The sequence below is a fragment of the Polypterus senegalus genome, chromosome 1, assembly GCF_016835505.1.
Source record: "Polypterus senegalus isolate Bchr_013 chromosome 1, ASM1683550v1, whole genome shotgun sequence".
In the NCBI taxonomy this organism is placed as follows: domain Eukaryota; kingdom Metazoa; phylum Chordata; class Cladistia; order Polypteriformes; family Polypteridae; genus Polypterus; species Polypterus senegalus.
The window spans coordinates 127,242,536-127,260,757 of record NC_053154.1 but is presented as its reverse complement, the minus strand read 5'-3'; the positions used below and the strand labels follow the sequence as shown (position 1 = coordinate 127,260,757).

General features: G+C 37.8%; 1 protein-coding gene across 1 annotated transcript; it reads right to left on the bottom strand.

Moving 5' to 3' along the window:
- Positions 1-837: 837 nt before the first annotated feature.
- On the bottom strand, positions 838-9,541 carry LOC120535469 (extracellular calcium-sensing receptor-like). The gene is made up of 6 exons (XM_039763388.1): positions 9,336-9,541; positions 8,493-8,784; positions 6,862-7,671; positions 5,125-5,352; positions 4,490-4,613; positions 838-1,736 (listed from the first exon to the last, which is right to left on the bottom strand). The coding sequence occupies exons 1-6, from the start codon at positions 9,539-9,541 to the stop codon at positions 838-840; spliced, it is 2,559 nt and encodes an 852-aa protein (XP_039619322.1).
- Positions 9,542-18,222: the final 8,681 nt, after the last annotated feature.

The following is an 18,222-nucleotide window of genomic DNA, read 5'->3' as shown; positions in this document are numbered from 1 at the left end:
CACTTTCTAAGGTGTTACCTCCTGGGAATATTAAAAATTGCTTTCACCATGATACTTTAATTCTGTTTTGCTTTGTAATAATATCCATATTACGCTTAATAAAAATGTAAAGGCCCACTTATCATTTTAATTAACTCCCATGCTCCCCGTGATCTGATACAAGTTTGTTTTTTTTCCGTGTCTAATTACCTGATTTTCATTTATTTAAGTTTAACATTAGGGTAAAGTCCGTATTACAATGCAAGACAACAGTTATATTTGGGAAGTAGAATGAGAGAGGAACATATAAGGAATCAAGTTAAACATACTTGGTACTCTTTTGTATAAGAATAATAAAGGTAGTGCTTGTGAAAATCAGCCATAAACAAAACAGTAAAAAAAAATTAGACATAAATTACACTTCATATAATGTTTTATACTAAGCAGTATGACCATTTCCATAAAGATTTTATAAGCAAAGCAACTTACTGAAAAGCAATTCACAATCACTTGTATATTGAAACTTATTTTTAGATAAAACTAGCCGTCTCCTGCGTCTCCGCCCACGTAGTAATAAAACAGGACAGTGAAGATGGCCTTGCCCGGCTCCCCACTCCTGACGTCACACTTCCCCCTCTCCTCAGCCCGCAGCCTCTGTCTCGGATTAGCACGAATATATTGCTCCTGTAAGTGAACTATAACTTTTAACGTGGTAAGAGAAGTTGCAAAATCAACTGGAATGTTTATGCAAATTATAGAACAAAAACCAGTTCAAAATCCATTAAGTAGTTCACTTGTGAAAAGTGGACAGACATACAGACAGGCAGAAGTAGGATTTTATATATAGGGAGATATTTACTATATTTTCCCCATTATATGCTTTTTTGTATTTTTCTCCGGTTTTATCCAAAGTATATACATTTTAGGTACAAAAATACAAAACAGCAATCCAAAGCTAGATGCTAAAATGGCAAATATTTCAACAGCCACTGTATACTTTCCTAGTGAATTGAGGTAAGCTGGGATAAATGTTATCCAGACAGCACAAAATATCAGCATGCTAAACGTAATGAACTTTGCTTCATTAAAATGGTCTGGCAGCTTCCGTGCTAAAAATGCCAGAAGAAAACACACAGCAGATAGAAACCCAATGTACCCCAAAACAGCAAAAAATGTCACTGTAGACCCCATGTCACATTCAAAAACAATTTTTTCTTTGAAGGTTCTTGAATTTTTGTATGGGAATGGAGGTGAAATTAGAAGCCATAATGTACATATTAAAAGCTGTACAAAAGTTAAAGTAAAAACACTAAGCCTCTGCTGGATTGGTCCAAACCACTTCATGATGCTGTTATGAGGCAGGGTCGCCCTGAAGGCCATTAAAACTACTAGGGTTTTTCCCAAAACACAAGAAATGCACAAGGCAAATGTAATTCCAAAAGCCGTGTGGCGTAGCATGCAAGACCACTGTGAGGGTGGACCTATGAACACCAGGGAACAAAGAAAACACAAGGTCAATGAGAAAAGAAGAAGGAAGCTTATTTCAGAGTTGTTGGCTTTCACAACTGGTGTGTCACGGTTACGAAAGAAGGCAATGGCTACAATTATGGAGAGAAATGCTCCAATCAAAGAGAGTAAAACAAGTAACATCCCCATTACTTCTTCAAAGGACAGGAATTCAACCTCCTTCCTGATGCACTGGTCTCTTTCTTCATTTGTCCAATATTCCAGTGGACACTTGATGCAGTTGATGGAATCTATAATAATAGTAATAGAAACAATAATAATTTCACTGAAACTTCTTCAGGAGACCAAAATGCATTTCTATTAATTTTCTATAGGTGTACTATTTTCTTTAATACATAATTTCTTCTTCTTGTTCATACTATTATTTTTACAAAGCAGTTTCAGCTGAATACTTTTTTGCTTATAGAATAGAAAGCAACCACAACACAAAAAAGCAACAACAAAATCTACATGTTATTTCTTTGAATGTTTTGTAATAATTTTTTCTTGGGGTTTTGTAAAGAATGTACATTTTTGGTGGCAAAGGTGTTAGCAGCGATCTCTCATAGCTTGAGGATGTTTGGTTCAAATTCCAAAAAAAGCCGATGTTAGGGTTAAATGTTGATTCTAAATTTACCTGGTATGAGTTGGTGTGTGTTTTTGTATATTTTGAGTGTGCCATGCAAGAGATTCTTTTTAGTCTGAGGCTACTGGGTCATGTTCTGTCACCCTTTAACTGTATTTTTGATTAAATGGCAGGTAGTAATTGATAGGAATACGGAAGGTAAAAAACTAGAGTTCATGACAAGTCTTGGAGTATTCACATATGCAGAGGCACTGAGTAATTAAAAATGGGTAAAAACAGAGAAATCACACCATGACAAGGCACTGCTTACAGTCCCTAGAGTTGTATGGCAAGTCATCTGTGCTAGATGTTGCCTTCCAAGTTTCAACTGTGTGATGGAGAAAGTTGATGAATTATCACACCTTCTACACAAAGCCTTACACAAACTGGTAATGCTGCACCATTATGCCACCTTTAGCTCAAATGCAGTTGACAGGCAATGTTTGAAACGGAAAAGATAAGGACTTTTAAAATACGTCCCTTTTTTCACTGGATTATGCACAGCATGTAAAGACCCCTTTTGATTTTATAAAGTTTTTTTTTCCTTTCCTTATACCATCTTAAAATATAAACAATTGGAATTCTGTTGAAACCACAAAAGTCAACCATCTCGGCCTTCATATTAATTTTTTTGTTTGTTTAAACACTGCAATGCTTGATTAGATACTTTGAACTTCCAAGAATAGATGGACTAAATTTAACATTTTGCAGTTTTAGTACCCCTCTTGTAGACTCTTCTGTTTTTCTGCCCAATTTTCAATTGACCATCTATAGTAATGATTTAGTTGACAGGAAAAATAAAAAATATTATTGATGTGTGCCTTGGATCACTTAATGGTTAATTTAAAATTTAGTGACAAAGGGGAAGAAAGTTTTTTTCTGAGAAAATATTTTGTCAAAATTTCAATGTAAGTGAAAATCAATAATGTAGGGAAATATTTGTTATCTAAAAAAGGACAATAAAACAAACTTTACTGGAAGTGTTCTCAGGTTTAGCTTTTTGGATAAATGTCACATTCTCCTTCTTTCTCTGGCTGGTTGAAAAGCTTGAAAAAGTTCCCACATGACTGGTGGCTCTGAGGCTAAGGATCTGCACTGGTATCCCAAAGGTTGCCAGTTCAAATCCCTGGCACTGCCCAAAGAGATCCTACTCTGCTGGGCCCTTGAGCAAGGCCCTTAACCTTTAATTGCTCCAGGGGCGCTGTACAATGGCTGACCCTGCTCTCTGACCCCAAGGGGGAATGCAAAAACTAACAAATTCCTAATACGAGAAATTGTATAAGGCAAAAACAAATAAAGAACATTATTTTTAAATGTTGTGATAATTTATTTCTATTTGTTTTCCTATTATTTGTCAGAATCACAATACAATGCTTTCCAAGCACCAATGTGACATCACCACAGTGGTCACCATACATGTTCATATTGCTAGTTATAGGTATGTATATGGAAAAAGTTACATTTTCTGACCATAAATAGAAAACCTCATGATTTATTTTATATTCATTTGTGCCTTCTTGAGTGGTATGTTTGTCTGCATTGTGGTGCTTTTTCTTGTTTTTTACTAAGAGACGAGAATTGGGTTTCCAATAAGGCCAGAGTAGTAATGTCTTTTACAGGTTGTTCTCAAGGACTGATTTAAGCTTCAGCTTCCCAGGATTCAATTTATAAAACACTAAAAATATTATTTTTCCTATTCAGTATACAGAGCATGCAGATGGGGTTACACAAAACTTGTTATTGACCAAGTCCAATGCTAAGTCTTTAAATATTAATGCATCTAAAAACATTGATGCAGAAAATGTAAGCTAAAGTTTGTTTCTCTTGGGGTTTTCATATACTATTGAAAAGCAAGAGGGAAAGTATATTTAACAAAATATACTGCTTTCTTAATTGGCATTTTCTTTGCCAAATTATAGTAATCATCCTGCATGTTCAGTGCAGATCACTAATAGGACAGTCTTAGGCTACATGACACTGCCTGCACCCCATCTAGATACTATAGGTATGCTTCTGTCTGATATGGCCGCAATAGGTTTATTATATGAAGCTTTTCTTGTTGCTTATGACACTTAATGAGATAACAAAAGCAAACAGCAGGTTCTGTTTTTGCTGATGCTGCTGATAAGTGACAGAAATACAGTAGCTTCTACCAAATCACAGTAGTACTGTAAACTACAATAATTAACTAAAACATATGCATCAAAATGTCTAGTGTAACTCACAATTTAAAACACATTTGATAATTTTTCCAAATTTAATATAATGTTTTTGGACTGGAGACCAACAAAATGCTAAAAACAACCAGGAAAAAACACTATAGAAACCAAAGGAAACTGGCATTTTCAAAGAATGATCCTCCAAATAATTAAAGCTCACTTGTCTGTTTGCTTATTTCTCCTTCAGCACATTTTATGCAGTCAAAACAACATGCTGGTTTTCCTCTCTGTACTGCTTTACGAGTGCCTGATGGACAGCTTTTACTACACACAGATCTTGGAACCTTAAAAAACATAAACATATTTAACAGACAAGATAGCAGTAACAGTACCTTTAAATAATATATGTGAAAAACGTCATTAAGAAAAAGCAATAAAGTAAACAAATTATCTGCAACACAGTATTAATGCACATACACTGCAAATTGAACCCTGGATGGTTAATTTAAATTTTATATTTTTATTAAATATAAATAAATTATAATATTTTTATTAAATATTTTTCTAATTGTATACATATTTAACTATAGCTATCCATTCTTCCATGTGTTCTATAAAGTAATTTAATGTTATAATTACATGCTATGATATATGAAAATATTAATTATCATTGCAGGTAGAATATATGTTTGTGGAAAAGCTTCTATGAAAAATAAATGACAAAAAAGACAACCATATAAAGGCTGGTTGTGCAAATAGTTGTCGGCATGTTTTTTTTTTAAATTCTGGTTTCATACCTGAGCCTGATAAATTAACAGAAAATATAATAAGCAGGAAAGTGATCTGATTTCATACCTGAGCCTGATTGTCCACCCACATAATATTGCTGTAATTTAGCATAAATTGCTTATTTATTGGTAAAGATGTATCATAATAACCGACAGTAACAATGCGGATTTTGCCATTTCTATCAAGTTGCCAGTTTACTAATTCATATCGTGCAACGGTATCTCCCTTTTCATCAAAATAAACATTCTCTCCTGTTTTAACTGTAAAATTCACTGTTTTTAAAGACTGAAGTACCTGGGAAGAAAGTACAAAATATGAACACAGGTTAATTATTTCTAACTTATAATTTGTATTCCTGTCTCACAACTTCACCACTCTCATACTAATTTGACAAGAATTTGGAACCAAAAATTGAATTCCATAAAGAGACCTAGGCATGATAGTAGCTAACAGTTGAGGCAAATATATTAATCACTTGTCCATTCTTTTACCTGTCCATTTATCTAACATTTACGTGTTTGTGATGTGTGAGGAACACCTGGGTGCACACAGATTTGAGGAGAAAGTGCAACCTGCATGGAAATAATGACAAGCGTATAATGTGTTAAATTCACAATATGGGAACTGTGAGAGAACAGTTTTTAACTAGTCTAATCTATTTAAAACCCAGCATGGCATAATCAAATGTAAGTGGTAAGTGGTTGTCTACATTTTTTAGTGACTTATATCTCAACTGTTGCAAGACCTACTGCATAAATTAGAAGTATTTTGAGTTACAGTGATGGAAAATTATTTAATGCTAAAATAAACTACTGACAAACTCTAATGACTTCATTTTGTGGCCAGCTCTCAGCAATGCACCATCAAGCTCTTTTATCTATTGTCTATATTGGAAATCTAACTCTTATAAATAGATAGAACTTTACTTGTCCCCAGGGGGAAATTTTGCTTTTTGCAGAAGGTTATTAAAAAATAAATACATAAATAGGTAGATATATAAATAAATATACACACAGAATGACTATAAAGCAAGAAATTAAAAAAAAAAAAAATCTGACTTGGCTGTCCCAGTCCCAGTGCGACATTATGCAGGTGTATTGCTGTTGGTATAAAGCGATTCCTAACATACTTCTGATTAATAATTCGTTGGCTGAAAGTTCTCAGTATTAGTGTGTCAGAGAGAGGGTGTGCAGCATTGTTCATACATTTTGTCAGAATGCAAGAAGTGTTTCAAAAACTATTAGGAAATTATTAAGTGACTTTAAATTACATGTTATCAGCAAAGACTACTGTTAGGATTTGACACCTCAACCTCTGTTGTCTGTATCTTTATAGAAAGAATTTCAAAAACTATAAGCATTTATTCTTTTAGTTATGGAAAAGTATTTTCTAGGTGCAGTTTTATTTTTTCAGTTCAAATGCCAACCTTGTATTTGTCAGTGTTTTCTTTGGGTAATAGTTTTGTTCTTGTCACATCCTACAACTGTGTAGCCTAGTGTGAGTGAGTGCGTGTATATGTATATTGTGTCTCGTGCAACACTCTGGTGCCTTGCAGTCACTGTTATACGTGAGTTTTGTAACTATGCAGGGCCTCTAACACAGAAGGCATGGTGTTTCAGCATTTCTGCCCCAAAATACTATACACATACCATGCAGAGCCCCAAAAAGGATAGAAAAAACTGTACTACAGTATTTATTTTCTACATGCATAGCCATAATAGTAATACAGCTAACCAAAGTAAAAAAATTCAAATAATATATTTTTTCCCTTTCTGAATGACCATTTAGCAAAATAATCTTTACCTGCCAAGGCTGAATAATCATTTTATTTTTGCACATTTGCTGGAACTGTTGATTTTCCTTACATAGTATACGATTATCAATTGCATAGCCCACTGCATATACTGCTTTGTAAATGTTGTTGGGAATTCTCATTTCAGTAACATCAGTGTATTGATTACTTACATCTTTCAAATTTTCTTTTTCTGTACACTGCACCATATTTGTAGGCTTGCCTGCCACTTCAAATGTACAACCAAAAACACTTCCCCAAAATTCCTTTAAGAATGCATTATCCGGGGCATCAGATGGATGGATACCCATTAAGAAGTCATCAAGCCCAGGTATTACTGTATTCATGCTAGCAAATCCAATGGCCCCTTTTAAAACTTGATTCCCTCCATCACTTGCAAAATTTCTGGCTGTAATCCAAGATTCACTGCCGACCCATTGTAAGCCAGTGATATTCTGAAGAAATATTTCCTTAATTAAATACTCAAAATCTATGAATGATGCAAAAACCACAATAACTTTTGCAGATGATTCTTTTATAATGTTAGTTATGTTAAGGAACTTTTCTCTTGGATATGTTCTGTAAATGGCTTCAGAGTACTCAATGCAGATTCCTTCCCTTTTAGCAATGTCAACAAATGTGGCCATGCCAGAATTGCCATAATCATTATCACTTCTTATTGTACCAATCCATGTCCATCCAAAATGTTTCACCAGCTCTGCTAGAGCTTTACTTTGATAGTAATCACTTTGGATTGTTCTGAAAAATGTTGGAAACTCACGCCTGTTACTGAGACACGCACAGCTAGCAGAATGACTGATCTGTTGAGAACAGGACACAATGAATCAATGACTGTGACATAAAGTATAGCACCAATTGCAAACACTGGATGCCATGTACTATTGGTTTGCAGGTTAACTAAATTGATACATAAATGAATGTGCTTACTGAGTATTATGAATGGAGAATAAGTCAAGACACCGGAAACAGAAAAGATTTGGGGCATTCTTGAAGTAGCAACAGGTAGGGCTTGAATTACTTAGCAGATAATTGGCAATGCACTTAACCGATAATCCTAAGCTTGCCCAACATGAATGGAAGTGCGGTTGTGTACATTAAGCAGGTTTGAGTATGATACATAATGTTGTTTGCTACATTCCTTCTTTTTCTTTAATCTGTGCTGTCCAGTTTTAGGTACTGGGAGCAAGAGACTATCCTACATCGAGTACAAGGCAGGACCAATAGTGACAGTTTGCCAGTCCTTTGCATGACAAACATGCAGTCCCATACTTAGTTATACTAGACTAGTTTAAAGTTGACAGTCTACCTTATTCTCTAGCAGCTTTTTGGAATGTAAAGGGGAAAACTAATGAACCCTAGGAAAATGTTATGCAGACTCTACATAAACAGTAACAAAATTATGATTTGTACTGAAGCTCCTAGTACTGTTAGACTGGGGGATTAGCCTCGGCACTATTATGGCAGTCTGATTTGTTAGACATCTTATAAATTTTCATAGTCTAAATGTTTTTATAGACAGATTGTTATTTTCATCTGAACTATATCTAAAGTGAACAATATTTAAAAATGTTTCTACTATAAGAATTTGGTCTGAACAGGAAATCAATAAATAAATTCTTACCACAGGTATCTGAAAAGTTCCAATTGTTGTTGTGATGCCAATAGTGAGAGATGATTCAGACAGCCCAATTACCGCTAGAATATTGGATGGATTTGAGCAGAGCTTCTCAAAATACTGCTCCTCTTGTGAATTTATTAATGCCATTGCTGACTTGATAGACTGGGCTACTGAGCCACAAGCATCATAGATCTTATAACCCAGGGAAACACCAAATAGCATGTCAGGATTTTTATTTATTTCTTCTATGGCAAACATCATTGTCTGAGCAAGCTGAAATTCTCTGTAATTTATGCTAAGGATATCAGAATGATTAAAAAAAGTCATTTTATCATGAACAATGTATGAGATGCTTATTGAGAAAAGTTAAAACACACATTTTACCAAAATTGCTACTTTCTCAAAACCTCTCAAGCTTCATTTTTTAATGTCAAAGTCTTGTCCAGAGTGCAAATTCATTATCTATATTAACACCCTTTGTGCAATGGCAGCAATATACACTGATTCATTTTCATTGAAATTAAGAAACCAATAAGGAAATTTATATCACTAGAGTAAAAAGAAAGGGGCTATAACAGCATAAATCACATGTTAAATTGAACACAATGGCTTAAAGAATTGCCATTAAAGATGTTATGTAATGAAACATGGATGTCCATTTCTTAATTAAAATTGCAGAAATTTTAGGAAAGGAATAAGATTTCAGAAAAATATTTTTTTAGGTTCTGCATATTTGTACTTGGTGACCAGCACTGAACGAAGAAAAAGGTTATAGAGAAATCCAGTATAATCCAGCCAGTTTTTCATGACAAACAATTAGAGATAAGCACTTTATTTTATACTTACTTTTCACATTTCAGTCTTTCTGGCACAGTTTGGAATGTTGGTGACACTGCACGAAAATTCCTGTGAAATGAGAAGACTCCTCCAATTATAAAATCTCCATCTTTTGAAAAGACAGGTAGCTCTCTTGTCCCTCTTAACCTACACACAACTTCATCTGCTTTAGCTTTGGCTAAAGCAGTAATAAGGACCACCTTCAGTAGCAGCATTTCAATCTTTTCATTGCTGTCAAAAATAAAGGACTTTTAAAGGCTTGCGCTCCATCACCTGGGTATTTCATGTGCCTGAGGTAAACAGAAGTGTTCAGCAGTCTGATCACAAAGGTGAGATTACAATGTCAATCCATCCGCGAATAAATAAAAACACAGGATATCTCAGACAGTTGCTCACAATGTTCAACTTCTAGTGGTACTGCTCATACTGTGATCTGCTTCAAACTATTTACTCAACAACTATTTTACTAATATTACTAAAGAAGCCACGTTAACAAAATGCCTTCTATAAGTATTAAGGGAAACTAATAATTTTATTTAAAAAACAAATTAAGTACACAAGCATTTCATATTACAAAAAGAGCAAACAAAATCAGCCCTTCAATCTACTTCTACCTTTCTTCAAAGGTAGCTAGATGTTCCCTTTAGTAATATCTGTGATCAGATTGATCCAGTTTTCTTTTGTGTTCTTGAATACAGGTTTCATTGGAACAAATCTGCTGGATTCTGTTTGCTACTTTGCCACTTTCAATTTTGCAAGATCTCTAAATGCATGGACAATGTCTCAGAGCCTGGGAGGTGATCCTCAGGTGCTCATGCATGACAAATATAAAATACAATGCAAATTTGACTTTTTGTATATATTGTCACTTTCGTTTATGTACTTTAATTATGAATTGTTTTTATTTTTTACTCTACAGAATATCATATTAAGGACTTAATGTCTCCATTTTTCTTTTTAATTTTGATATGTAATATATGTTCATCCATTTATTGTTTTGGCAATATATATACTGTAAACCAAGTGGCCACTATATTAGTTTCACATGTTTTTTAACATAACCCTTCAGTTGTAAGTGTCGGGCTGGATGGAATTGCATCCCGAAAATGGATGGACAGATTTCAGGAATAGTTCATCTCCCAATACGGCAGGTGGCAGTATTCCTTTTACAGGAGCCCAGCTTGAGCACCCGCAGGGTTACCTGGGACTTGTAGTATGGAACAGCAGCCCTGTCGGGGTACTTGGGCACTTGTAGTCCTTCTCCAGGTACATATATAGTCAGAAACAACAAGGTGTGGCCTTCACTTACATATGTAAACCATATGTTTTTCAGTAAGACATATTCATGATGAGATGATTTATTTGAAAACAATAATGGCAGTGACATAAACAAATATATATATTGTAAGTTGATGGACGCTTGAGGGCACTGTTACCCCGTGAAACCCAACAGACCGATGCAGCCACTGGTTTAAAAGCACCCAGAAGTATTTTAATTTTCTTCTTCAAAGTGCCCCAAAGCACCTCCACCACCATAAATCAATAATCACAATAACAATACACTACAATAAACCAATCCTCCACACCCAGCAGCTCCGTCACACTCCCTCCCAACTCCGGCTCAGCTTGCTGGGTCTGCACTAGTCCTTTAAATAGTCCTTGACCCGGAAGGGCTCCTCTCCTTCTGTCCATGTGATTCCATAGCACTTCCAGGTTAAATAAAGACTTATATTTTTCTTCAGCCTGGAAGTACTTCTGTTTCTCTGTCCTCGTGACTTGGGAGTACTTCTGGGCTACCAGAAAAATAATAATCCTCACGTCTCCCTGAAGCCTGCGGAAATCTGGGGCACCTCCATGCTGCAGGGAAGACGCCATCAAGCATCTTGGATGTGTCAGCCGGGATGAGCTGCTGGCCGTCCATCACAATATATATATATATATATATACCACCCAGCTCAGCTCCCCGTCTGGGAGCTCCCACAATCGTTTTATAGTCCCTGACCCGGAAGTGTTCCAACCCCCAGTCCATGTGAAGATCAAAAGTCCTTTTCTTCACCCAGGAAGCACGTCATTCCCCTTGTCCATGTGACTCGGACATACTTCCGGGGCGTAGGGTAAATAAACACTGTTCCTCCCTGCAGCGTCTCCTAGAGGCCCCCATGGTATCCAGCAGGGCTGTGTATAAAAACTCCAATATCCATGATGCCCTGCTGGTCTTCGGGGAACCTCCATACTGCAGGGAGGACTCCATCTGGCGGCTTGGGGGTATTGGCCGGGATGAACTGCCAGCCATACACCACAATATATATAAAACCCATTACTGCAACCTGTAAGAATGAAGAGTTTTATTTCCCACTTTGTAGGCTTGTCCTTTATATACTGCTTTATTGCAGTCTTCCATTATAAGCAACCATCCTTTCATCCACAGACAAATGCCTTTAAGGTTGACAAAATAGGAGAGGATGAAATAAAGGTAGATGTTGCTTACAAACAGGATCAAAAGAAGGCAAACCTATGTTTGTTGGTTTTGTTTTTTTGTTTTTTTTTCTGGGACTTTATCTGGTTTGGTTAGGTGTAGATTCTACAGGATGGGAAGAAATCTATATTTTGACTTTACATTTTTCCAGAAATAATTACAGTGAGAAGGATTTTCATTCCAATATTCACTCAAGATTGGCATTCTTGTGATGCCCATACAAACAATGACTTCAAGAAAGTAACACATTTCTTAAAAATCAAGGGGTTTGCATGCATATTTTCCCTTGAATTTGCTTGCATCTTGCCTGTTACAACATCTAAAAGGAAAATAAAAAGCTGCAACAGATTAAATCTACTGTGAGTGCTGCGTGTGCTTAGCTGACAGCCTGTGTCCTAAGCAGGTCAGAATATAAGCACTAGAGGAACCCTGTCAGGCTTCAGAATCTATGTTTTTTGTGGCTGATAAGATCTGACACAGGCTGAGTTTGCTGAACAGGTTGAGGTTCCTTGTACCTTGCACAGAACCCGATGCACCAAAAGATATATGGATGAAGGAAATTGAAAATCTGACTTCCAAGTAGTCACTGAGCCAAAGTGGCACAGTCACCTGGATATACTATATATGGTTCAAGTGTTGGGGAGCCCCTTTAGTTAACCCATTTACCTGCAGTAAATTAAAGAAAAATACAATAAAAATATCATTCTCTGTCATTAACAATAACAAAAATCATTTCACTTAGAGAGGAACTTTTCTTTCAATGTCTCTTGGTCCTCACCAGGGTCAAAATGGACTCCATATATATATATATATATATATATATATATATATATATATATATATATATATATATATATATAAGATAAATATAGATAATTATTGGTTTGGGCATTAGGAACAAAAAAGAGAAGAGTATAAGCAGAGCATTAGTACCTACCTACCTGTACAATATGAAAAATGTATGCCTCCACCCTTACTCAACCTTCAATTCACATCACCATTTGTATGGAAGAAAGCAGTTCAAATAAACCAATAATTCATTTGCATTGTATAGAAAAAGTACATTAGCCACCCTCATGCCAATATACTAGAAGACAGGAAGACAAGTCCTTTGCCTTGGTAGTTTTAAAATTGGCTCTGCTTCAGACTGCGCAAGGCAGGAACGAATCCCGGGCAGGGTGCCAACCCACCGTAGATTATAAAAGGTTCCACAGTTATTGAATTTCCAATGTGAAAAGAAAGAGCATCTCTTTAATTAAATTGTTTAAAAAATGTTTTTTTAAGGAATTTTAAGCCAAAGTCAGATTACCTGTATGATGTACAGTTGCATGAAGTCACATGCATCATATAAACAGTAGTACAGGAGGGAAAAGCTGAAGATATCACTAGCAAGCACCGCTCATCAAGAAATTGTCAATGTAATAATCATGAATAATGATTATCATTTTCATGGAAATACATCTTTAAAAAGCCAATGAAAGAAAAACTATTATTAACACTAGAATCTCTTTAAGTTGTAATTCTGGGCCACCTTAATTTCCCTCGTACCTCTTCATCAGCATCTTTGTTTTGCAAATGTTTTGATCAGCACAGGCAGCCTGCTATCCCATCTCCCCAACCGCCACAGTGTAAGTTGGACAAAAAGTTCTCCCAGCTCAAGTTTTTTTTATCTGGATATAAGGTGCCTGGAGTTGTATAATATAAATAATATATCGTTATTTGGAACACATGCATTTCATGTGTGTTCCACGTCTACAATGATCTGGGTAAATGTAAGATGACAGGAAAGGCGAGGCAAGAAATGTTGAACAAACAAACAGACACTTTTTTTATGTTATAGTACTCATGGCAAAATTTTGACATGAAGTGTATAATGTGTGGAGACTGAAGCCCAAATATCAAATAAACATTTTCACAAAAGGTACAACTATAACAAAATTATTCAAGAATATAACTGAATAAATAGAGTAGGATACAATGCCAACATAACCGCTTTCCTGGTGCAGAGGTGAGAACTGCTGTCTCATAATCAAGATGTTGCAAGTTCGATTCCAGATCCTTCCTGCATTTACTCTTTTGAGTAGTGAGCTGCTCTTATTGTTGCCATTATAGAATAAAAACATACATTTGATTTGAATCTGTAACAGCCGGTCTAAATTTATGGTACTTGTAAAGATTTAATTTTTTTTTTATTTTTTATTATTCAGTTTGATTCTCTCAGTCACATTCACGCTCCCCCTGATCTGAAACTGCTAGTTTTCAAATACAGTGGAACCTCGGTTCACGACCATAATTCGTTCCAAAACTCTGGTTGTAAACCGAAGCAATTTCCCCCATAAGATTGTATGTAAACACAATTAATCCGTTGCAGACTGTACAAACTGTATGTAAATATATGTAAAGACTAAGCACAAATATAGTTAATTACACCATAGAATGCACAATGTAATAGTAAACTAATGTAAAAACATTGAATAACACTGACACAAAACACCCAAGCTCCCTGCTCAGCTACACGAGCAGGCTCGCTCGCGCTCTCTCTCTCTCTATAGCACACACAAATCCCCTTCCCACCCCCGTCAGCAGCATGCGCTCGCTTTCTCTCTGTGCTTGCTTGCGCTATCTCTCTCTGTAGCACACACACCCCACGCCCCCCCTGTCAGCAGTACACACACACACACCCCCGTCAGCAGCACGCGCTCTCTCTCTCTCTCTGAACAGAGGGGAACATTTGAACAAATCCGAACTTAAATTTAAAAACCAACCACAAGCAACCAAAAAAGTACAGTAACAAGATCACGCTATTTTAGCCTTACAGCCCGATCGCTGTAAACACATTTTTTAATGAGTTTTAAGCACAGCGGAAAAAAAGGAACATGTGAAAAAAGAGAAAAGTAACATTGCAACAATTCACGCTACAAACTGAAAAATTAACTTTTAAAAAATCCGTAATACAAAAACCACCAAGAAAACTAACCTTGCATGAGTCAAGTTTCGGCATGAAGTAAGGAGGAAAAGTCTGGCTCCACAATGGAGGGATGTTTTCCTTCAGGTGTTTCCTCTCTTGTGATTTCTTGGGTTTCTGGTGTTTTTAGCTGTTTAGCTGGTGGGAGCGAAAGCCTCATGCAGCCATTCCAAAACAAAATCCTTGTGACCCAACCCTTCGTGTTTGTCCTCCACATTACTGGCAGTCTGGCTTTGTTTACATTGTGCTGCTTGAAAGCACGAGGGTTCTCAGATTGGTCAATGAGTAAACTGGTAAACAGTTTTTCAACCTCTTCCAGCACTTGAAGCCTCAGACTGGTTAACGCTGTAACTCCTTTTGCAATATCAGCTGCTTTAATACAGTAGATTCTTTCTGCTTTAGAATAGTCAAAATCGTACATCAAAAGCGTAGATTTTGACTTCTTGTACTCGGCGGCAAGATCAGTAACACGAACGCCACGCTCAAACTTTTCAATAATTTCTTCTTTACTTCGATTTCAATTTTCTTCAAAACTTTCTTCTCACCACTCTTCACTTGCTTAGAAGCCATAGTTAACTGCAAAAGCACACGAAATAATGTAGAGCACAAAGAGAGCACAAGTCAAGCATACACGTCTGACTGAGAACAATGAACAGGGAGTGGCTCTGCTTAAATGAACCAGCCAGGCAGGCACGCGGCTCCCCTCCCCCACCCCCTGTCAGTAGCAGGCAGGCAGGCACGTAGTGCACGCAAATCCCCCCTCCCCCCTGTCAGTAGCAGGAAGGCAGGCAGGCAAGCACGTGCAGCAGTCTCCCCCTCCCCCTCCCCAGCAGGCAGGCACGTGGCTAGCTCTATCTCTCTCTCTTTCTCTCTCTCCCTCCCTCTCTCAACAGCAGGCAGGCACGTCTGACTGAGAACAATGCAACACGTGCGGAAATCATCGTCACGCACAAACCGAAAGGGAAACTGGCTTGTTCGTATACCGAGTGTGTGGTCGTGAACCGAGGCAAAAGTTTGGCAAACTTTTTGGTCGTCAACTGAGTTGTACGAGAACCGAGATGTTCGTGAACCGAGGTTCCACTGTAAAGACATTCTATAACAGAGGTGAACTCAGATGAGGATGAGAGTTCTACATTGGAGAAAGAGAACAGAAGCCCTCCCCGCAAGAAACGTCCAGTCACACATAAGAAGACGAACGAGCGCGGGCTCACACGGACGGGTGAGTATCCAAAAGTGGGTTTCTGCATAGGTGTGATTACCTCCCTGTGTCCGCTTCAAAACGTTCACTCCTCTTTATGTCACAATGTATTTGGGACAGTTGCTCATTTGCGCTATAAGCACGTTACTATTTCACCACTGTCATATAGTGTCACTGCAGGTGTTATCTGCCCTCAGTGACCAGGAATATTTAACTTCTTTGCAGAATCTCAAAATGAGCGGGTCAAAGAAAAGAAAAGTGGACAGTGAATGCAGAGTGTTTAAGAAGGAGTGGAGAGCAAAATATTTTTTCACCCAAGTTCAATCAATGGCTGTATGTCTGATATGCCAGGAAACTGTTGCAGTTTTCAAAGAATATAATATCAGCCGTCACTTTGCCACGAAGCATGCTAACTATTGTGGATGCAGCCCAGGCACAGACAGGCGGACATGTTGTTTTCCACCACCACACATTTATTTACAAACATATACAATATTTACAAGTGCTCACACAACCCCACAAAGTCCTGGCCAACACACAACGCCTTCTCTTCAGGCCGCCTCCTCTCTCTCTTCTCCTGCCTTGTCCTGCTTCCACCCGACTCCAGCCTCGAATGGGAGGTGGCCCCTTTTATTTCACCCTAGTTCCAGGTGTTTCCCGGCACTCCTCCCTGGACACGCCCCAGTGTGGCAGAAGTGCCGGCTGTTCTCCCGGAAGCTCTCCGGGTGTCCCTGCTCCTCTTCTCCCCAGCACTTCCTGGTGTGGTGGAAGTGCTGAGGTCCAGGGTAACCAAGGCATTGGGGCGCCCCCTGGCAGTGACCACGGGCCCCTACAGGGTTGGGCTTCCAAGCCCTCAACCCGTGGCCCCCAAAGCAACCCGGGTGGTGACCCCCACATGATCCCAGATGGGCGCACGCCCACTTCCGGTCCCCCAAGGCGTCCCAGCCAGGTCATCACCCTTGGCATCCTTGACACTATGCTAGCAAGCAGTCACCCCAAGAACAGGGAGCTACAGCTCAGAGGTTGATGGCTAAATTACAGGCTCAGCAAAATTTATTTCACGGACAAACTGCGATTCAAGAGTCAAGTACCAAAGTAAGTTTTATGCTGTCATTCAAATTAGCAAAAGCTAGTAAACCCCTCTCTGAAGGAGAGTTTTTGAAAGAATGCATGATAGAGAGAGCAGGTCTGAAAAACTCAGTTTATCACGCAGGACAGTGACTCACCGTGTGGAACTGATTGATGAAGACATAGCCAGCAATTTAAATAATATGGCAGAGTCCTTTAAATTATATTCGCTAGCACTGGACAAAAATAAAGACATAAAAGACACAGCTCAGCTCTTAATTTTTATCTGTGGGATTAGCGAACGTTGTGAAATAACAGAGTTTTTGGCCATGGAGCCATTTAACACTAGAATTACCAGAGCCTACGAAAAAACTCGTAATTCCGTCCCACCTTAAACTGCTTCTTAAATCCCTTCACACCTCTCCGCCAGCGTCCTTTGTTCTCTAAATGTGCTGATAAAGAGAAGCCGGCTATTCCATCCCCCCACCAATTTAGAACGTGCACGAACTTCTCTCAGCTCATGCCTTGATTGAGCATCTGGGAGTGAAGTGGAGTTTTAGAGGGAAATAATAGATCGTTGTTTGGAACACACGCATTTCATGTCTGTTCCGTTTCTACAGTAATCTGTGTCAACACATTGTTAAAACAGAAACTTTTTTTATATTCTAGTAGTAGATGACAAAATGTAGGCATAAACTATATAATGTATGAAGCCTGAAGTCCAAATAGCAAAGAAACATTTTCACAAGAATAACACAATTGCACTTTTATTCAAACATATAACTGCAGAAAGAAAAAGCCGCCTTAACATGCGACATTGACACCAGTTTACTATAACTGACTCCGTGGTTCAATAGATACAGTCCCCGCTTGGGAATCAAGGGGTCACGGGTTCGATCCTGCGCCCCTCTCTTTTGAGAAGTAAACTTTTCTTAGTCTTACTGTTTTAGAAGAAAAACATACATTTGATTTCAGTCTGTAACAGCCGGTGCAATTTATGATCTTTGTAAAGGTTAGCTTTTTTTTATTCACTTTTCACTCTCTCAGTCGCGTTCAGAATCAATCCATACAACCCCATCTGACACGGCTGTTTTCACTAAAGACGCGCTATAGCTCTGCAGTGTACCACGATGCATACTAACGCCCCGGTTCTGACACACAACGCTGGCGAAGCTGCCTTCTTCGTATC

Bases quoted from the DNA above. Each gene is read 5' to 3' on its own strand.
- LOC120535469 (XM_039763388.1), bottom strand. From the start codon at position 9,541: ATGCTGCTACTGAAGGTGGTCCTTATTACTGCTTTAGCCAAAGCTAAA. The intron at 5,353-6,861 runs GTAAAGATTATT...CTTTCTTCCCAG, and splicing joins TGATTATTCAGCCTTGGCAG to GTACTTCAGTCTTTAAAAAC. The intron at 4,614-5,124 runs GTATGAAATCAG...ATGTTTTTTAAG, and splicing joins GGGTGGACAATCAGGCTCAG to GTTCCAAGATCTGTGTGTAG.